The sequence below is a fragment of the Gouania willdenowi genome, chromosome 10 (assembly GCF_900634775.1).
Source record: "Gouania willdenowi chromosome 10, fGouWil2.1, whole genome shotgun sequence".
In the NCBI taxonomy this organism is placed as follows: Eukaryota; Metazoa; Chordata; class Actinopteri; order Blenniiformes; family Gobiesocidae; genus Gouania; species Gouania willdenowi.
In genome coordinates this window covers 16194926-16215010 of record NC_041053.1, presented here as the reverse complement: position 1 = coordinate 16215010, position 20085 = coordinate 16194926, and the positions used below count along the sequence as shown (strand labels likewise).

Genomic DNA, 20085 nt, shown 5'->3' with positions numbered 1-20085 from the left:
ATAAACTGCCATAATTTCTTATTGGAAATCATTGTCGGAGATTTACATCGTTTTCTGATCGTAATTGGTCGGCTTTATTCACAGTTTTGTGTTTTTTGTCACTATGGCACTTGGAGCACGAGCAGAAACGCGCTGCGTAAAATGGCGTTGTGGATGCGGGCATGTTTGGAGGCTTTTGTCTCTCTTGCTGTGCTTCAGTCCTTTGGTATCAGGACACATCCGATATTCAATCCCGGAGGAGATGAAGAAAGGATCTCTGATCGGTAACGTAGCGCAGGACCTCGGTTTGGACCTGAAAAGGCTCCGTTCTGGTCGGGCCCGGATCGTGAGCGGAGAGAGCATCCAGTACACGGAGCTGAAGGCAGACAAAGGGACTTTAGTGGTGAATGAGAGGATCGACCGAGAGCAGCTCTGCGGGGACGTGACACCGTGCAGCTTCAGCTTTGAGATCATTTTAGAGAATCCGATGGAGCTGCATCAGGTCACTGTTGAAATCACGGATATAAACGATCATTCTCCTGTGTTTAAAAGAAACAGGATTAATTTTGAAATCAGTGAAGGTGCTGTAATTGGAGTTCGTTTTGCATTAAACAGCGCGGAAGATCAGGATGTGGGTGTGAACGGACTGAAGGAATATTTTTTAACAGAAAACGAGAATTTCATTCTTAAACAGAATTCAAACGCAGATGGAAAGAAATACGCAGAGATGGTGCTGCAGAAGCCTTTGGACAGGGAGACAAATCCATCTCTGTCTCTGAAATTAATAGCTGTAGACGGTGGGACTCCGCAGCGATCTGGTACAGTAAATATAGATATTACAGTTTTAGATGTTAATGATAATGCACCAGTATTTAATCAGTCTGTATATAAAGCTACAGTGTTAGAAAACTCTCCAAAGGATACCTACGTTATAACTGTAAACGCCAGTGATGCTGATCATGGATCAAATGGAGTTGTGACGTATCATTTCTCTGATCTTGACAGTAGTTTATTAAATGTTTTTACAATTAATGAAGAAACTGGAATAATATCAATTAAAGGCTCTATTGATTATGAAAAGGATAAAAAATGAACTCAGAATTGAGGCTAAAGATCAGGGAGGTTTGACAGATTTAAGTAAAGTGATCATTGAAGTGACTGATGTTAATGACAACGCCCCGACTATCAGCGTCATGTCCTTCACCAGTCCTGTGTCAGAGGACTCTCCTCCTGGTACAACTATTGGCATCATTAATGTCAAAGACCTGGATTCAGGTGATAACCGGACAGGTCAACTGTAAAATAGAAGAAAATTCACCTTTTAAGATCAAATCTAATCTGAGGAATTATTACACTTTGGTAACAGATACTGTGTTGGACCGTGAAGGTGTTTCAGATTATAACATCACTGTTGTAGCCACAGATTCAGGGCTGCCTCCTCTGTCAGTGAGGAGAACCTTTCATTTGAAGGTGTCTGATGTTAATGATAACGCTCCAGTGTTTTTACAAAGTGTTTACAACACGTTCATCACAGAGAACAACTCTCCAGGTCTTTCTGTGCTCACACTGAGAGCTAAAGATCCTGATGAGAACCAGAACGCTCGTGTTTCCTACATCCTGGAGGAGACCAATGTGGGCGGATCTCCAATTTCTGACTTTGTTTCAGTCAATGCAGAGAGCGGAGTCGTACACGCAGTGCGCTCATTTGATTATGAACAAATCAAAGAGCTGCTGTTTGTGGTCAAAGCTCAGGATGGAGGTTCTCCTCCTCTCAGCAGCAACGTGACAGTGAAAATCCTGATCCAGGACCAGAACGACAACCCCCCTCAGGTGCTGTACCCAGTCCAGACTGGTGGCTCTGTGGTGGCTGAGATGGTTCCCCGTTCAGCAGATGTGGGCTATCTGGTGACTAAAGTGGTGGCTGTTGATGTGGACTCTGGACAGAATGCCTGGCTCTCGTATAAACTGCAGAAAGCCACAGACAGGGCGCTGTTTGAAGTGGGCTTACAGAATGGAGAGATCAGAACTATCCGCCAAGTGAGTGATAAAGATGCAGTGAAACAAAGACTGACTGTTATAGTGGAGGACAACGGGCAGCCCTCTCGTTCAGCTACAGTCATTGTGAACGTGGCGGTGGCCGACAGCTTCCCTGAAGTGCTGTCAGAGTTCACTGACTTCACACACGACAAGGAGTACAAGGACAACCTGACTTTTTACTTAGTGCTGGCTCTGGCTGTAGTCTCCTTCCTGTTCATCACCTGTTTAGTGGTGATCATCTCAGTGAAGATCTACAGATGGAGACAGTCTCGCATCCTGTATCAGTCCAAGCTGCCTGTGATCCCATATTATCCACCACGTTACTCAGACACTTTGGGGACAGGGACTCTCCCACACGTGTACAATTACGAGGTGTGCAGGACCACAGACTCCAGAAAGAGTGACTGTAAGTTCGGCAGAGCTGGTAGTCAGAACGTGCTGATAATGGAGCCCAGTTCAACAGGGACCATGCAGCGGATACAGAGTGACAGGAACATCCTGGATGAACCAGACTCTCCTTTGGAGGTTAGTCTCTAAATCCGTAATCTTGCTGATTCCCTGCAATTTTGTGCATCATATATTTGGATGTATATGTTTGTGGTTTTAAATAGAAAACTTGAAATATAAAACCTTTATGATTTACAGTATTTGTTAAGGATATACTGCAATTTGTCAAGATTTCATTTGTTTGTATATTTAGGGACTGAAGTCGAACAAAAGAAGGATGTTCGTCACACCTTTTTTCCAGATTTTTTTTTGCAGTATTTTCAATGCCCCTTTAACACATGCAAACTGAGTGTTTATTTTCATCATCAAGTACAGTGTCTATATTGCATCTATCTCTAATAATATTCACAAATGCTCATTTAAAGCAAAAAAGTTTGAGCGATTCACACACTTCAGCTTTTATTTTTGTTTTTTTCCAAATACAAGTTTTTTTAATTTCTAATGCTGGATTTTAATTATTTTCTATTTGCTCACAAGTGTTGTGTTTTTTTTTTTTTTTTTCTTTTATTTAAGAAAAATAATTTACTAAGGTATCTTTTCAGATAATATTGAAAGTTATTACGACTGCATTCTTTGCGTGTCACCTAAGCTGAAGTTATGATTTTACATAACATTTACGTCTTTAAGGTACTAAAGTTTTAGACAGAAAACATATTAAATCCTTCAAAATCCCCTTTCACTGTAATTTGGTGTTGCATTACTTCTTAGATTTTAAACAGGCCTTTTACAAAACTTTATATGTCAATTATGATACTGGTCTTGTCGGGCTGGGACTTTGACGTGTTAATTGTCATTAATGAAATACAGAAAAATAACACACTTGTTTATATTTGTTCAGTATTGTCTCCGTGATCCTTTAGGTTTTTGGTTGTAGTTGTAGCTGTTAGAATAGTCAGAATTGGAGTTAAAGGCTGCTGGGTTGTTTATTCATTTATTCGTGACGTTTCTAAATGTTTTGTGTTGGTTTTAGTTCTAAACTTTTGGATCAACTTTGAAGTGTAGTTGAAGTTATAGTTTATCTTTCTTTTGCAATGTTCTTCTTGTGTCTTTTGCTGTTTTCAACTTGAGCACATGGTTTTAATTTGTTTATTAAAATATCTTCTTGTAAATCAAAGAGCTTTTGCTTGAAAATCTTTTTTTCCCACTTTTTGATTGCATTATTTTAAATTGTGAGTATTTTCATCATAATTGGTTTAAAAAAATGAAAACAGATTTTTTTTAATGTAATTTATTAAAAAACATATTTGACAATGCAACTCAACATACAGTAGATAGAAAAGTTGATGATGACTATGACGATGAAGATGACGATGACGATGACGATGACGATGATGATGATGATGATGATGATGATGATGATGATGATGATGATGACGATGTGATGTATGGAATCACAGGAGTGCCAAAATTAAAAGGAAATGCATGTGGAAATATAAAAAGAATCAATAATAAAATATTGAAAATATAAAGAGAATCAATAATGTAAATTATACAAATGTAGTCATATTCTTTTTCCATTTTGCTTTTCTATTTTGATTTTTTGTGTTGTTTTAGAGATCTTCTTACGTTTGTCAAATTTTAGCTGTGGGTCAAGAACCAAGCCAAGATATTTTAATTTTGTTACAGATTGAATGTTTTTTTTTTTTGAAAATGTATTCATAATTTCTGCCCTACATTTGGTTTTCTAATTGAAAAACACATTGACTGTTTTGGCTATAGATTTAGCACCAACTGGTGATAGGTGAGCCAAACACTCACCTCAGCTATACAAAATACATAGCAGGTGCATTAGCATTTCACTGTAAAATGAAATTGGCATGTTTTGTTCTGACTTTTCCCCTCAAATGTTCTGCAATTGAAGGAAAACGTCAACATTTTTAAATTATTTTAAAACCTATACTCAAGGTTTATGAAGTTCAAGGTCTTAAGTGTCATTTCTATGTCACATAAAACCAGAAATTGTGCCTTTGGGCCAGAAGCATGCTTAGAATAATAGAAAAAAAATATAATAAATGCAAATGTATACAATCCAATACAAATGGGGGTAGAAATAATAGAGCACAAATACACAACATAAAAGAACACTCAGGAGTATGAGGTTTTGAGGATGTGTAGCAGCATCAGAGCTTTGGCCTATATTATTCATTATTTTAAGCTTCTAGAAGAAGGTGTGAGTCTTGTTGTCTGTGCTCTGATGCTGCAGAGTCTTTTCTTGCAGGAGGAGGATGAATAGTCTGAGTTCTGGGTATTTTGAGTCAACCATTATGCAGGCCGCTCTGTTTCTGATTCAGCTGGTGTAGGTCTATGGGCGGGAGGGGAGGCTTCAGCGGGGGATCTTCTCTGGGTGATCTTCCACCCTCTGCAGAGCATTTCTGATCATGCTTGGTTTAGCTTCCTCGGAAGGAAGAGCCGATGGTGAACCTTTTTGACTATGCTGACTGTGCTGGTGGCTCACTTTAATCCTCTGGAGATGTGTACCTCTGATACTTAATGCTGTGGACCATCTCCACAGTTTCACCTTGGATGTAGAGAGCAGAGGGGGAGGAAAACATGATCTCCTCTCCTAAAGTCCACAACCATCTTTTTTTTTTTTTACCCACATTGATACAGAAATTGTTGTCCCTACACCAGTCCTCCAGGTATCCTACCACCTGTCTATATAGGCCGACTTGTTGCTACGGATTATTAATCCCACTTCCACTGTGTCATCCGCACTTCAAAATATGATTGCCCTGGTGTTAAGCAGAGTAATAGTAAGTAGTGAGCAGAGTGTAGAGCAGATGACTGAGGATGCAGCCCTGGGAGGAGCCAGTGTTGAGAATGATGGTGGAGGAGGAGATGTTGTTGATCCTCACTGTCTGTGGTCTGTGTGACAGGAAGTCCACAGATGCAGGTGGAAACTGGTAGTCCAAGCAGAAGCAGTTGTTTAACTAGCTGTTTGATTGTGTTGAAGGCAGAGCTAAAGGAAAAACAGCCTGATGTACATGTATCTCTCCAGGGGGTGAGAACTGAGTGGACCACAGATAAGATGCAGCCATCATAATAATAATATTAATACAAATATACCAATATATATAACGACCGAAGCTGTCCGGTTACAGAGATGCATTGTAGAGTTTGATCACCAGGAATGATTTCTTGTGGCGTTCTGTGGAGCACCGTGGTGGGATCAACCTGGTGCTGAAGGTGGCTTCCCAGCACATCATGGAGTGGGTGGGACTCATTGACCAAGACGGCCTTCACCTTGGACAGGGTCCTCCTCTCTGTCACCACTGTTAGAGAGTCCAGTTTAATCACCACAACATCACTGGCCTTGCGAATGAGTCTGTTGGCATCTGCAACTCTCAGTCTGCTCCCCCAGCAAACAACTGCGTTAGAGCAGTGGCCCCCAAACATTTTGTGCCCAAGGGACACCAATGGACAAATAAAAATCTGAAGGGACACCTATTGTGCAAAATAGCCTTTAAATCGCGTTATCACTCATATCATGTACAATATCTGTAAATGTGCAAAATTATTTACTAATGCCAAATAAAGGGTGCAGACAACTATATTACTCATTAAATATTTATTAAAGAAACATTTAAAAAAAAAAATTAAAACATAGGTATAGAATTTGCCTCTGTATTATGAAATGATTGCATACAAAGTAGTAAATTAAAAACAAATTATTTTTTGTAGTTGTATAGTGCAATAAATTACATATGGTTGTCACAAAATTCCACGGCACAACCAGGCTTGCCTCACGGCACACCGTTTTGGAACCACTGGCGTAAAGGATCACACTCGCAACCACAGACTCATAAAACATCCTCAGCATTTTTCTGCATATGTTGAAGGACCTCAGCCGTCTCAGAAAACAGAGGCGGCTTTGGCCCTTCCTGTAGAGGGAGTCAGTGTTCTTCCCCCAGTCCAGTTTGTTATCAATCACCAGTCCCAGGTATTTGTACTCCTCCACAATGTCCACACTGACCCCCTGAATAAAGACAGGGCTGACTGGCCTTTTGGTTCTCCTCAGGTCCACAATCAGCTCTTTAGTCTTTGACACATTGAGCCATAGATGGTTCAGCTCCCTCCATGTGACAAAGCTGTCCACAGCAGCCCTGTACTGCACCTCATCCCCCTCCCTGATACATCTCACCTGATACATATGTAATTACAGAATTGTTCTATTTCACAATTACTCTGTTGACACTGTTTCATGATTTATAGACCCTTAAAATAACCTTTACAGTACTTGCAAAGTTTATTATAATAAAAATTATTATTTGTATTCAAAATCATTTTTAGAAAATTATTCAGCACCATGGACAGCATCTCTTTTTGCTGTATTTTTTGTGTCTTTATTGTTGCATCTGTATATACTGTAGAATGATGACGACAAGCATTTTTTCTTAGAAACAGAAACATTATTTTCAACATTTTTTGTCCAATTTAAAAACGAATGTGCTCTGTTTGCACGTCAACATATAATGATTTGTAGGGAATGAAAGTCACTGAAAATATCCAAACAAAATGTAAACTATATCAGTCTCTACAAGTCCTTCAGGTAAATTTCCTTTGTGATCAATTTATATTTGTTTTTGGAATATTTATGGAAGGATTTGAGGATATTTTTTTACGATTTTGAAGAATATAAGAAAAATTTCAATTTGCAAATAAAAAGAACTGCCATCATGCATCATGAGTGAGAGAAAGCTTTGATTCCTCCAAATATTGTTGAGTTTCATCGAATGTGAGCTGTGATATCTAAAATAAAATCAGTCTGTAACTTCCTAATAAATTCATATTTTCTTTCTCATTTTTATTATATCCTGCCCTGCGGGTCGAATTGGATGCTTCAAATGGCCAGATTTGGCCCCCGGGTGTTTGACACGTTTGATCTCTAACAATTAGATCCGTACATGTCATGAGGCTGTGTTTCTCGTTCTGAACTCTAAGGGACGCTGTTGGACAATCTAAATTATTACATTAATGCTGACAACGTGATCCCCTCCCTGTGTCTGTGGACCAGGAGAAAAAGAGATGAGCTGCAGTTCATCGGCTGACGTTTAGAGCAGACGCACGTCAGCTCTCAGATACATGCAGTAAATGATATACTGCCATCATTTCTTATTGGAAATCATTGTCGGAATTTTACATCGTTTCTGATCATAATTGGTCGGTTTTATTTCACAGTTTTGTGTTTTTTTTTTTGTCACTATGGCACTTGGAGCACGAGCAGAGACGCGCTGCGTAAAATGGCGTTGTGGATGCGGACATGTTTGGAGGCTTTTGTCTCTCTTGCTGTGCTTCAGTCCTTTGGTATCAGGACACATCCGATATTCAATCCCGGAGGAGATGAAGAAAGGATCTCTGATCGGTAACGTAGCGCAGGACCTCGGTTTGGACCTGAAAAGGCTCCGTTCTGGTCGGGCCCGGATCGTGAGCGGAGAGAGCATCCAGTACACGGAGCTGAAGGCAGACAAAGGGACTTTAGTGGTGAATGAGAGGATCGACCGAGAGCAGCTCTGCGGGGACGTGACACCGTGCAGCTTCAGCTTTGAGATCATTTTAGAGAATCCGATGGAGCTGCATCAGGTCACTGTTGAAATCACGGATATAAACGATCATTCTCCCACCTTCAATGAAAATACGTTACGTTTTATTATCAGTGAAAATGCTGTAAGTGGAGCTCGTTTTTCTCTGACCAGCGCAGAAGATCAGGATGTGGGTGTGAACGGTCTGAAGGAATATTTCTTAACAGAAAACAATAATTTTGTCCTTGAACAGAATTCAAACACAGATGGCAGAAAATACGTAAAAATGGTGCTGCAGAAGCCTTTGGACAGGGAGACAAATCCATCTCTGTCTCTGAAATTAATAGCTGTAGACGGTGGGACTCCGCAGCGATCTGGTACAGTAAATATAGATATTACAGTTTTAGATGCCAATGATAATGCACCAGTATTTAATCAGTCTGTATATAAAGCTACAGTGCTAGAAAACTCTCCAAAGGATACCTACGTTATAACTGTAAACGCCAGTGACGCTGATCATGGATCAAATGGAGTTGTGACGTATCATTTTTCTGATCTTCACAGCAGCCTACTTAATGTTTTAAAATCAATGAAAATAGTGGTGTTATCTCAATCCAAAGCCCTATTGATTATGAAAAGGGAAGAAAATATGAATTGGGAATGAAGCTAAAGATCAGGGAGGTTTGACAGATTCCAGTAAAGTGATTATTGAAGTGACTGATGTTAATGACAACGCCCCGACTATCAGCGTCATGTCCTTCACCAGTCCTGTGTCAGAGGACTCTCCTCCTGGTACAACTATTGGCATCATTAATGTCAAAGACCTGGATTCAGGTGATAACGGACAGGTCAACTGTAAAATAGAAGAAAATTCACCTTTTAAGATCAAATCTAATCTGAGGAATTATTACACTTTGGTAACAGATACTGTGTTGGACCGTGAAGGTGTTTCAGATTATAACATCACTGTTGTAGCCACAGATTCAGGGCTGCCTCCTCTCTCAGTGAGGAGAACCTTTCATTTGAAGGTGTCTGATGTTAATGATAACGCTCCAGTGTTTTTACAAAGTGTTTACAACACGTTCATCACAGAGAACAACTCTCCAGGTCTCTCTGTGCTCACACTGAGAGCTAAAGATCCTGATGAGAACCAGAACGCTCGTGTTTCCTACATCCTGGAGGAGACCAATGTGGGCGGATCTCCAATTTCTGACTTTGTTTCAGTCAATGCAGAGAGCGGAGTCGTACACGCAGTGCGCTCATTTGATTATGAACAAATCAAAGAGCTGCTGTTTGTGGTCAAAGCTCAGGATGGAGGTTCTCCTCCTCTCAGCAGCAACGTGACAGTGAAAATCCTGATCCAGGACCAGAACGACAACCCCCCTCAGGTGCTGTACCCAGTCCAGACTGGTGGCTCTGTGGTGGCTGAGATGGTTCCCCGTTCAGCAGATGTGGGCTATCTGGTGACTAAAGTGGTGGCTGTTGATGTGGACTCTGGACAGAATGCCTGGCTCTCGTATAAACTGCAGAAAGCCACAGACAGGGCGCTGTTTGAAGTGGGCTTACAGAATGGAGAGATCAGAACTATCCGCCAAGTGAGTGATAAAGATGCAGTGAAACAAAGACTGACTGTTATAGTGGAGGACAACGGGCAACCCTCTCGTTCAGCTACAGTCATTGTGAACGTGGCGGTGGCCGACAGCTTCCCTGAAGTGCTGTCAGAGTTCACTGACTTCACACACGACAAGGAGTACAAGGACAACCTGACTTTTTACTTAGTGCTGGCTCTGGCTGTAGTCTCCTTCCTGTTCATCACCTGTTTAGTGGTGATCATCTCAGTGAAGATCTACAGATGGAGACAGTCTCGCATCCTGTATCAGTCCAAGCTGCCTGTGATCCCATATTATCCACCACGTTACTCAGACACTTTGGGGACAGGGACTCTCCCACACGTGTACAATTACGAGGTGTGCAGGACCACAGACTCCAGAAAGAGTGACTGTAAGTTCGGCAGAGCTGGTAGTCAGAACGTGCTGATAATGGAGCCCAGTTCAACAGGGACCATGCAGCGGATACAGAGTGACAGGAACATCCTGGATGAACCAGACTCTCCTCTGGAGGTTAGTTGGTCAAATTTCCTTTTTTTTTTTTTTAATTTCTGTCTTCTTGGTTTATGTTTTCAGCAACAAACACTATTTCGTAATTTTATTTTAAGGGAATATATATACCTATTTTTTTTATCATGTGTAGTATTGTTGATGTCTGTGTTCAGTGCTCTTTCAGTGCACATATTGAGCCACTTTTACCTTCGTATGAAAAAAAATGTCTTGTAAAAATTCTGCATGGATGGATTGATGGACAGTTCTTTTCATGACATTAATGCAACAACTTTAGAAAGTGAAAAAAAGTACTCAATTAATAAAATAAATAAATTAGATATAGAAGTTAATCTCACACACAAACACACTTTGGGACAGTGCAATTGAACATTATTTACAAGAAATGGAGAGTGTGTCAGGGCACCATTCCTCAGCACTGTTTAGTATGGAGGCAGAATGGATGGTATGTTGGTCAAAGTGTCTGTGTGATGTTATGTTTATGTTGGTGAGACTCGGGCTTCTGATCTTCGGAACGTGTGTATTTGTGTGTGGGAGTGTGGAGTGTGATAAATATTGTGTGTGGGTTTTTTTACTCTGGTGCCAGCTGTTCTTACAGGAGTGAGCACAGTTCAGGTGTTTTTTGTGGATATTTCATGAGTGGGTTTGTGTGGCTTAGGGTGTGTTTGAATTATTGACCCAGGACACATTGTGGGGTGGGGCTGTCTCTGTGCTTACTTCAAAATCATATGTCAACATTTATCTTCATAAGACAGTGACTAAGTCTCGTCTGTGTCTGTTTGTCGTTGCGACTTGTTTGTTGTCTGAGATGGTTGGTCTGCTGTGTTGAGCGCAGCGTGTCTTTTGTAATGTTTTTATGTTCTTTTATGGTGTACGCGATCTTAATGGTGTTACGGTCCAAAGAGTATCCAAATATGTATCGTGCACGTTATAATACCGCTAGCCACTAACGTCAGCCGTTAACACGCACGGAAGTTGATAACAAGAAATGAGGAGCGCCAGTAGATTCATACACCACGTCTTTTCCTTTAATCACATATCATGTACATCAGTAACTCTTTAACAAAACATCATTGACACACAAATTATGCTTCTGCCATTGCTGTGAGGTTGCTGTGAGGTTGACAACATGATAAAAATGTTTATCAAACGCAGCAGAGTAAATGTTTGTCTGTCGGTCCTCTCTGTATGGTGAGAATAAAACATGAAATTCTCGTCCTGGGTTACTCGTTAATATCCAAATATTTCACAAATAGAACCAGATTTAATTTTAAAACAAAAAAAAAACCCTGCTTGTTTGGTTTTTCATTTTTCTGGATTTCTGTTATGGTTTTAAGTCGGTAAAAAAAATACCACACTGTTTATTTGTTATTTTGATTCGATTTTAAAACGGAATAACCAAAGAATGAAGGGTACACAGATTATTTTTTTAAAGAAAAAGATAACTTTCTTTGCTTTGAATAAATAAAGAAAATCTGAGATTAAAAACTGAATATGTTTGTGTCTTTTATTTTGTTTGCAAATTTTTCTTTACCTAAAAATAGCTTGATTGAATTGAACACCTTCATATGTCCTTTATTTTAATTACAGTGTTTTATGACTTATAAATCTCTTTACAATAATCTACAGTGTATTGCTTTGTTAGACTAATATATATATATAATATAATATAATATAATGTAATATAATATATGTGTATTTCCGGTTTTTTCACGTCATGTCGTTTTTACGGCCTGAGGCTGTCAAGTCTTTATGACTTTTATTTTGAAGCCTGAGGCTGTGTCATTTGACGTCTCTTGGTTTGACAACTGAGACTGTTAGATTTGACAGACGTTTTGAGTCCTTTTAGATTGACAAATTACACTTTATGATTGATGTATTTAAAAGTAAAAACATTTTTAAGACAAATGCTAAATTATTACATTTTGCAACAATTGTCTTGTCTAAGTTTTTTTATAATTCAAAAACAAAATAAAAGCAAAACACCTTTCATTTAACAAATGAGACCTGGATATTGCTGTTGTTGTTTTTTTTTTGTTTTTTTTTTTTGTTAAATTCAGTTTTAGATATCACAGCCCACATATTCAATAAAACACCACAATATTTGGACTACTCACAGTTTTCTCACACTTATATCGCATGATAACAGTCAATTTTAATTGCAAATTGTTGAAATAGCTCTTATATTTTTCGGAATCCTGCAATTATCCTCATACCATTCCTTCATTTAACTGCGTACGGTGGGCTAGTGGTTAGCTCGTCGGCCTCACAGCAAGAAGGTCCTGGTTCAAACCCTGAGGTGGAGACACGGTTCCTTTCTTTGTGGAGTTTGCCTGTTCTCCCTGCGCTGCATGGGTTTCCTCTGGGTACTCAGGCTTCTTCCCACTATCAAAAAACATGACTTAGGTTGATTGTAGTCACTGAATTGCCAATATAGTGATTGTGAATAGTTGTCTGTCATCTGCCTGTAGCCCTGTGATAGACTGGCGATCCTGTCCAGGGTGTACCCCTTGCCTAACGCCCACTGTGAGCTGGAGATAGGTACCTGCAGATCCCTGCAACCCTGAAATAGGACAAAGCGGGTTAGAAAATAGACGAATCGATGGATGTAAATTTAACTGAAGGTGCAGACTGAAATATTTTTCATATTGCTTGGATATTGTCAGTGACTTCCATTTCTTACATATCATTTATACAGTATGTTGACGTGCAAACAGAGCCCATGAATGTTGAAAATTCTTTTTGAAGAAAAGGACCATGTAAAAAAAAAAAAGTTTAAAATAAAGTTTAAATCCTTATTTATTTTTTTTTATTCATCAGGTCATTGTACAGATACAACAATGAAGACAGTAAATACAGCAAAGAAGACGCTGTCTATGGTGCTGAATAACTCTGTAAAATGATTTTGAAAACATATAACAGCTTGAAAGGCCGCAACATAATTGTAGCACTATTATTAATGTAAGAATCTTTACAAATATTGTAAAGACAGTTTTTAAAGTTCTATTAATCATGAAACGGTGTCAACAAAATTAATGTATTTATGAAATAAAATAAGTTTAATTAATCCAAGGCAATTTGAAGTGAAGCAAAATAAGCATGGAAAATACAAAAAAGAAAGGAAAAAAAAAGAAAAAAATTAAATAATTGAGAAATTTAAAGCAAACAATCTAAGTAATGCGTAAGAATTATAAAATAAACAAAACTGCAGAAAAAAACAGACAATAGATTAAACAGAAAGATTAAATGAAAAAAAAACCAAAAAACGAATTCACGTGTTTATCATGAATTTTAAACCAACACCTTTAATATCTCTTCTGAGTATTTTTTTTACATTTTTTTTTTAATTTTTTTTAATCAAATGCAATTCAAGGAAAAACACAAACTCATTACAATTTTTTTTTGATTGAAAAGTGAATCCACTTGAAAATATGTTTATTTATTTATTTATTTATTTTTACCAAACGTATGTAAAAAAAAAAAAAAAAAAAAAAAGCTACAATACAAATTTACATGTATTTTGATATATACATGAAAATGAAAATGCTGACACGTAAAATTGATATGGTTAAAAGTAAAAACAAATGTAGAACAAAGGATAAATTAATACGTAATGTAACTATTGTCTAAGTATTGTTATGATTTGAAAATCAAATAGAAGGCCAAAAACCACTTTGATTAAAGAAATGTAACATATAAAATATATACATTATATGTTACATGTTATTGATATATATATATATATATATATATATATATATTATATATATATATATATTATATATATATAATAATTTTACGAACGCAGTTGTAGATATCACAGCCCACAAATTCAATACATCTCTGCAATAATTGGAGGACTCACAGTTTAGTAATTTTTTAAATGATTAATGTTTTCTCTGTCAGTTTCATTATATTCTGCGGGTCGAATTGGATGCTTCAAAGTGCCAGGTTTGGCCCCCGGGCCGTGGTTTGGACACGGACTATCTAAAACAATTAGATCCGTACATGTCATGAAGCTGTGTTTCTTGTTCTGAACTCTAAGGGACGCTGTTGGACAATCTAAATTATTACATTAATGCTGACAACATGATCCCCTCCCTGTGTCTGTGGACCAGGAGAAAAAGAGATGAGCTGCAGTTCATCGGCTGACGTTTAGAGCAGACGCACGTCAGCTCTCAGATACATGCAGTAAATTATATACTGCCATCATTTCTAATTGGAAATCATTGTCGGAAGTTTACATCGTTTCTGATCATAATTGGTCGGATTTATTTCACAGTTTAGTGTTTTTTTGTCACTATGGCACTTGGAGCACGAGCAGAAACGCGCTGCGTAAAATGGCGTTGTGGATGCGGACATGTTTGGAGGCTTTTGTCTCTCTTGCTGTGCTTCAGTCCTTTGGTATCAGGACACATCCGATATTCAATCCCGGAGGAGATGAAGAAAGGATCTCTGATCGGTAACGTAGCGCAGGACCTCGGTTTGGACCTGAAAAGGCTCCGTTCTGGTCGGGCCCGGATCGTGAGCGGAGAGAGCATCCAGTACACGGAGCTGAAGGCAGACAAAGGGACTTTAGTGGTGAATGAGAGGATCGACCGAGAGCAGCTCTGCGGGGACGTGACACCGTGCAGCTTCAGCTTTGAGATCATTTTAGAGAATCCGATGGAGCTGCATCAGGTCACTGTTGAAATCACGGATATAAACGATCATTCTCCTGTGTTTAAAAGAAACAAGATTAATTTTGACATCAGTGAAAGTGCTGTAATTGGAGCTGGTTTTTCTTTGATTAGTGCAGAAGATCAGGATGTGGGTGTGAACGGACTGAAGGAATATTTTTTAACAGAAAACGAGAATTTCATTCTTAAACAGAATTCAAACGCAGATGGAAAGAAATACGCAGAGATGGTGCTGCAGAAGCCTTTGGACAGGGAGACAAATCCATTTCTGTCTCTGAAATTAATAGCTGTAGACGGTGGGACTCCGCAGCGATCTGGTACAGTAAATATAGATATTACAGTTTTAGATGCCAATGATAATGCACCAGTATTTAATCAGTCTGTATATAAAGCTACAGTGTTAGAAAACTCTCCAAAGGATACCTACGTTATAACTGTAAACGCCAGTGACGCTGATCATGGATCAAATGGAGTTGTGACGTATCATTTCTCCGAAATAGACAGTAGTTTATTAAATGTTTTTACAATTAATGAAGAAACTGGAATAATATCAATTAAAGGCTCTATTGATTATGAAAAGGATAAAAAATATGAATTCAGAATAGATGCTAAAGATCAGGGAGGTTTGAGAGATTCCAGTAAAGTGATCATTGAAGTGACTGATGTTAATGACAACGCCCCGACTATCAGCGTCATGTCCTTCACCAGTCCTGTGTCAGAGGACTCTCCTCCTGGTACAACTATTGGCATCATTAATGTCAAAGACCTGGATTCAGGTGATAACGGACAGGTCAACTGTAAAATAGAAGAAAATTCACCTTTTAAGATCAAATCTAATCTGAGGAATTATTACACTTTGGTAACAGATACTGTGTTGGACCGTGAAGGTGTTTCAGATTATAACATCACTGTTGTAGCCACAGATTCAGGGCTGCCTCCTCTCTCAGTGAGGAGAACCTTTCATTTGAAGGTGTCTGATGTTAATGATAACGCTCCAGTGTTTTTACAAAGTGTTTACAACACGTTCATCACAGAGAACAACTCTCCAGGTCTTTCTGTGCTCACACTGAGAGCTAAAGATCCTGATGAGAACCAGAACGCTCGTGTTTCCTACATCCTGGAGGAGACCAATGTGGGCGGATCTCCAATTTCTGACTTTGTTTCAGTCAATGCAGAGAGCGGAGTCGTACACGCAGTGCGCTCATTTGATTATGAACAAATCAAAGAGCTGCTGTTTGTGGTCAAAGCTCAGGATGGAGGTTCTCCTCCTCTCAGCAGTAACGTGACTGTGAAAATCCTGATCCAGGACCAGAACGACAACCCCCCTCAGGTGCTGTACCCAGTCCAGACTGGTGGCTCTGTGGTGGCTGAGATGGTTCCCCGTTCAGCAGATGTGGGCTATCTGGTGACTAAAGTGGTGGCTGTTGATGTGGACTCTGGACAGAATGCCTGGCTCTCGTATAAACTGCAGAAAGCCACAGACAGGGCGCTGTTTGAAGTGGGCTTACAGAATGGAGAGATCAGAACTATCCGCCAAGTGAGTGATAAAGATGCAGTGAAACAAAGACTGACTGTTATAGTGGAGGACAACGGGCAGCCCTCTCGTTCAGCTACAGTCATTGTGAACGTGGCGGTGGCCGACAGCTTCCCTGAAGTGCTGTCAGAGTTCACTGACTTCACACACGACAAGGAGTACAAGGACAACCTGACTTTTTACTTAGTGCTGGCTCTGGCTGTAGTCTCCTTCCTGTTCATCACCTGTTTAGTGGTGATCATCTCAGTGAAGATCTACAGATGGAGACAGTCTCGCATCCTGTATCAGTCCAAGCTGCCTGTGATCCCATATTATCCACCACGTTACTCAGACACTTTGGGGACAGGGACTCTCCCACACGTGTACAATTACGAGGTGTGCAGGACCACAGACTCCAGAAAGAGTGACTGTAAGTTTGGCAGAGCTGGTAGTCAGAACGTGCTGATAATGGAGCCCAGTTCAACAGGGACCATGCAGCGGATACAGAGTGACAGGAACATCCTGGATGAACCAGATTCTCCTCTGGAGGTTAGTTGGTTTAATTTACTTATTTCTTACAATTAATTTTTTATTCGTCTTTTTGGTTCACATTTTCAGCAACATAAACTATTTCATTTTTTTTTCAAGGGAATATATATAACCTTTTTATACCATCATCTCTGCTCTGGAGGTTAGTCTCCAAATACTTGCTGATATCTTGCAATTTTGTGCATCATATATTTGTGTGTATGTTTGTGGTTTTAAATAGAAAACTGCGGATATATATTACTATTAAGATATTTGTAAAGGATCTACTGCAATTTTGTCAACATTTTATTTGGTTGTATTTTTATAGACTAAAGTCAAACAAATGGATGTTGGTCACATCTTGTTTTTCCCTATTTCTTTTTGCAATATTTTTAAAACACCTATAACACCTGCAAACTGAGAGTTTATTTTCATCAAGTACAGCTGCTGTTATTACAATCTCTCTCTAATAATATTCACAAATGCTCATCTAAAGCAAAAAAGTTTGAGCGATTCACACACTTCAGCTTTTCTTTTTTTTTTTTTCGAAATATACATTTTTACATTTCTAATTCTGGATTTATTGGCTCAAGAGTGTATTGATTTTTTTTTTTTTTTATCATTTAAAAAAATATACATATAATCAGAATCAGAATCAGAATCAGAATCATCTTTATTCGCCAAGTGTATGTTGTACACACGAGGAATTTAACTGTGCTCTCTCCAATAGTGAAAACAAAATTTTTTCAACAATAAACAATCAGCTAGAAAAGATGATAATAAGTATAAACATAAGTTAAATATAAACAGTAGTTAGACTAGAATGTGCAAATAACAAGATGATGATAATAATAATAATAATAATAATAATAATAATAATAATAAAATAATAATAATAATAATAATAGTATAAAAAATAATTAAATAGATACAAAATAAAAATTAAAAAATAAGATAAAAGAAGGAAAATAATAGAAAAGAAAGATAATATAAAAATATAATAATAATAATAAAAGGAAAATAGTGCAGTAGAGCATTGATAAGTAGTGCAGTAGAACATTTAGATTAAAGGTATGTACATGAACATAATTTGCCAATGTGTCTTTTCAGATAAAATTGAAAGTTATTAGGACTACATTCTTTCCGAGTCACCTAATCTAAAGTAATCATTTTACATAAAATATGTCTTTAAGGTTCTAAAGTTTTCGACAACACTTTTAACCTTTCAAAATCCCCTTTCAATGTGATTTGGTGTTGCATTACTCCTTAGATTTTAAAGACGCCTTTTACAAAAATATTTACTCTATATTTTGTACATCGATTATTATATTGGTCTTATGTTAGGGATGGGACTTTGATGTGTTATTTGCCATTAATGAAATACAGAAAAATAACACACTACTGTTTATATTTGTACGGTATTGTCTTAATTTACTCTGTGGTCCTTTTCTAATTATTTTCTCAGCTTTAGATTTAGCACCAACTGGCTATAGGTGATCCACACACTCACATCAGCTATGCAAAATACATATCAAGTGCATAAGTATTTCAGTGTAAAATGAATTTGCCATGTTTTGTTCTGACTCTTCCCCTCAAATGTTCTGCAATTGAAGGAAAACATCAATGTTTTGAAATTAATTTGAAACATATATACTCAAGCTTTAAAGTTCAAAGTCATTCTTGTCATTTCTATGTCACATAAAAACAAAAAAATGTTCATCTGTGTCAGTAGCATGCTTATTAATAAAAGCAAAAGTATAATGTAATACAAAATGGTGTTGAAATAACAGAGCAAAATACACAATATAAAACACTGGAGTATGAGGTTTAGAGGATGTGTAGCAGCATCAGAGCTTTGGCTTATATTGTTCATTTGTCTGAGATTCTAGAAGAAGGTGTGAGCCTTGATGTCTGGGCTCTGATGCTGCATTTTTTCTTTTTTTTTTTTTTTTGTTGAATAGTTTGGTGTTGGGTGTTTGGCGTCTGCCTTTTCTTCAGGTCTGTGGAGGGGAGGGTGCAGCGGGGCATCTTCTCTGGGTGATCTTCCACGCTCTGCATAGCCTTCCTGTTCACAGCTGAGCAGTTTGCGTACCATGGGGTGATGGATGAGGCCAGTGTGCTCTCCACCACACCTTTGGAGGGCTGAGAGGACTGCAGGGCTCAGTCACACTTGCTTTAGACTCCTCAGAAAGAAGAGCTATCGGTGGACCTTATGACTATGCTGATGTGTTTGTGGCTCACTTTAATCCTCTGGAGATGTGAACCTCTGATACTTAATGCTGTGGAGCATCTCCACAGTTTCTCCCTGGATATAGAGAGCAGAGGGGGAGGGAGGCATGGTCTCCTCTCCTAAAGTCCACTCCATCTCCTTTGTTTTACGCACATTGGTATGATTGTTGTCCCTGCACCAGTATGGATTATTAATCTCACTACCGCTGTGTCATCCGCACTTCAAAATAAGATTGCCCAGGTGTTAAGCAGAGCAATGGTATAAATGAGCAGAGTGTAGAGCAGAGGACTGAGAATGCAGCCCTAAGAAGAGCCAGTGTTGAGGATGATGGTGGAGGAGGAGATGTTGTTGATCCTCACTGTCTGTCTGTGTGATAGGAAGTCCACAGATGCAGGTGGAATCTGGTAGTGTAAACAGAAGCAGTTTTTTTTTAACTATGTCAGCAGTTTGATTGTGTTGAAGGCAGAGCTAAAGGAAAAGCAGCCTGACGTATATGTATCTCTCCAGGTGGGTGAGAACAGAGAGGACCACAGATAAGATGGAGCCATCTGAGAGTTTTTCCTCTATGCGTACTGGTCTAAGTCCACTTTTATATACAATAACTGAGATATCATGTGTGTTTTGGTTCAAATTTTTAAAAAAACAACGTGATGTAAATAATTTTATTCTTATTGTATTTTATGATGTTATTCATTTTGCATTTTTTTAATTTCTGTTTTCATTCATCGAATAGTATGAGTTACATTCATTTAGAAAAAAAAAAAAAAACATTTCTATATTAGTTTGCTTTGATGAAAAATATAAAATCTCAGAATAATAAAAACTGAATATTTTTGCATAATTTATTTTGTTTGTAAATCTATACAGAATTTTCTTCACTTAAAAATAACTTGGTTGAATTGAACTCCTTATACACCATATATGATACAATTATTTTAAGTACAGTGTTTTATTACTTGTAAATTCCTTTAAAAAC

General features: G+C 38.3%; 2 protein-coding genes and 1 pseudogene across 2 annotated transcripts; all 3 read left to right on the top strand.

Moving 5' to 3' along the window:
* Window positions 1-103: 103 nt before the first annotated feature.
* Window positions 104-8706, top strand: LOC114470723 (protocadherin beta-16-like; annotated as a pseudogene).
* Window positions 8707-8742: 36 nt separating this feature from the next.
* Window positions 8743-14311, top strand: LOC114470722 (protocadherin gamma-A5-like). Its single transcript, XM_028459063.1, has 3 exons — window positions 8743-10162; window positions 12631-12700; window positions 14205-14311. Exons 1-3 carry the CDS (start codon window positions 8795-8797, stop codon window positions 14309-14311), a joined length of 1545 nt encoding a protein of 514 aa, XP_028314864.1. The 5' UTR covers window positions 8743-8794.
* Window positions 14312-14453: 142 nt separating this feature from the next.
* On the top strand, window positions 14454-18958 carry LOC114470721 (protocadherin beta-16-like). The gene is made up of 2 exons (XM_028459062.1): window positions 14454-16900; window positions 18878-18958. The coding sequence occupies exons 1-2, from the start codon at window positions 14462-14464 to the stop codon at window positions 18956-18958; spliced, it is 2520 nt and encodes an 839-aa protein (XP_028314863.1). The 5' UTR covers window positions 14454-14461.
* Window positions 18959-20085: the final 1127 nt, after the last annotated feature.

What these genes read in the sequence shown, in the direction of transcription:
- LOC114470721 (XM_028459062.1), top strand. Translation starts at nt 14,462, where the DNA reads ATGGCACTTGGAGCACGAGCAGAAACGCGCTGCGTAAAATGGCGTTGT. An exon ending in AACCAGATTCTCCTCTGGAG is followed by an intron (nt 16,901 to 18,877) that starts GTTAGTTGGTTT and finishes CCTTTTCTTCAG; the next exon opens with GTCTGTGGAGGGGAGGGTGC.
- LOC114470722 (XM_028459063.1), top strand. Translation starts at nt 8,795, where the DNA reads ATGTCCTTCACCAGTCCTGTGTCAGAGGACTCTCCTCCTGGTACAACT. An exon ending in AACCAGACTCTCCTCTGGAG is followed by an intron (nt 10,163 to 12,630) that starts GTTAGTTGGTCA and finishes ATCTGCCTGTAG; the next exon opens with CCCTGTGATAGACTGGCGAT. An exon ending in CCACTGTGAGCTGGAGATAG is followed by an intron (nt 12,701 to 14,204) that starts GTACCTGCAGAT and finishes CTGAACTCTAAG; the next exon opens with GGACGCTGTTGGACAATCTA.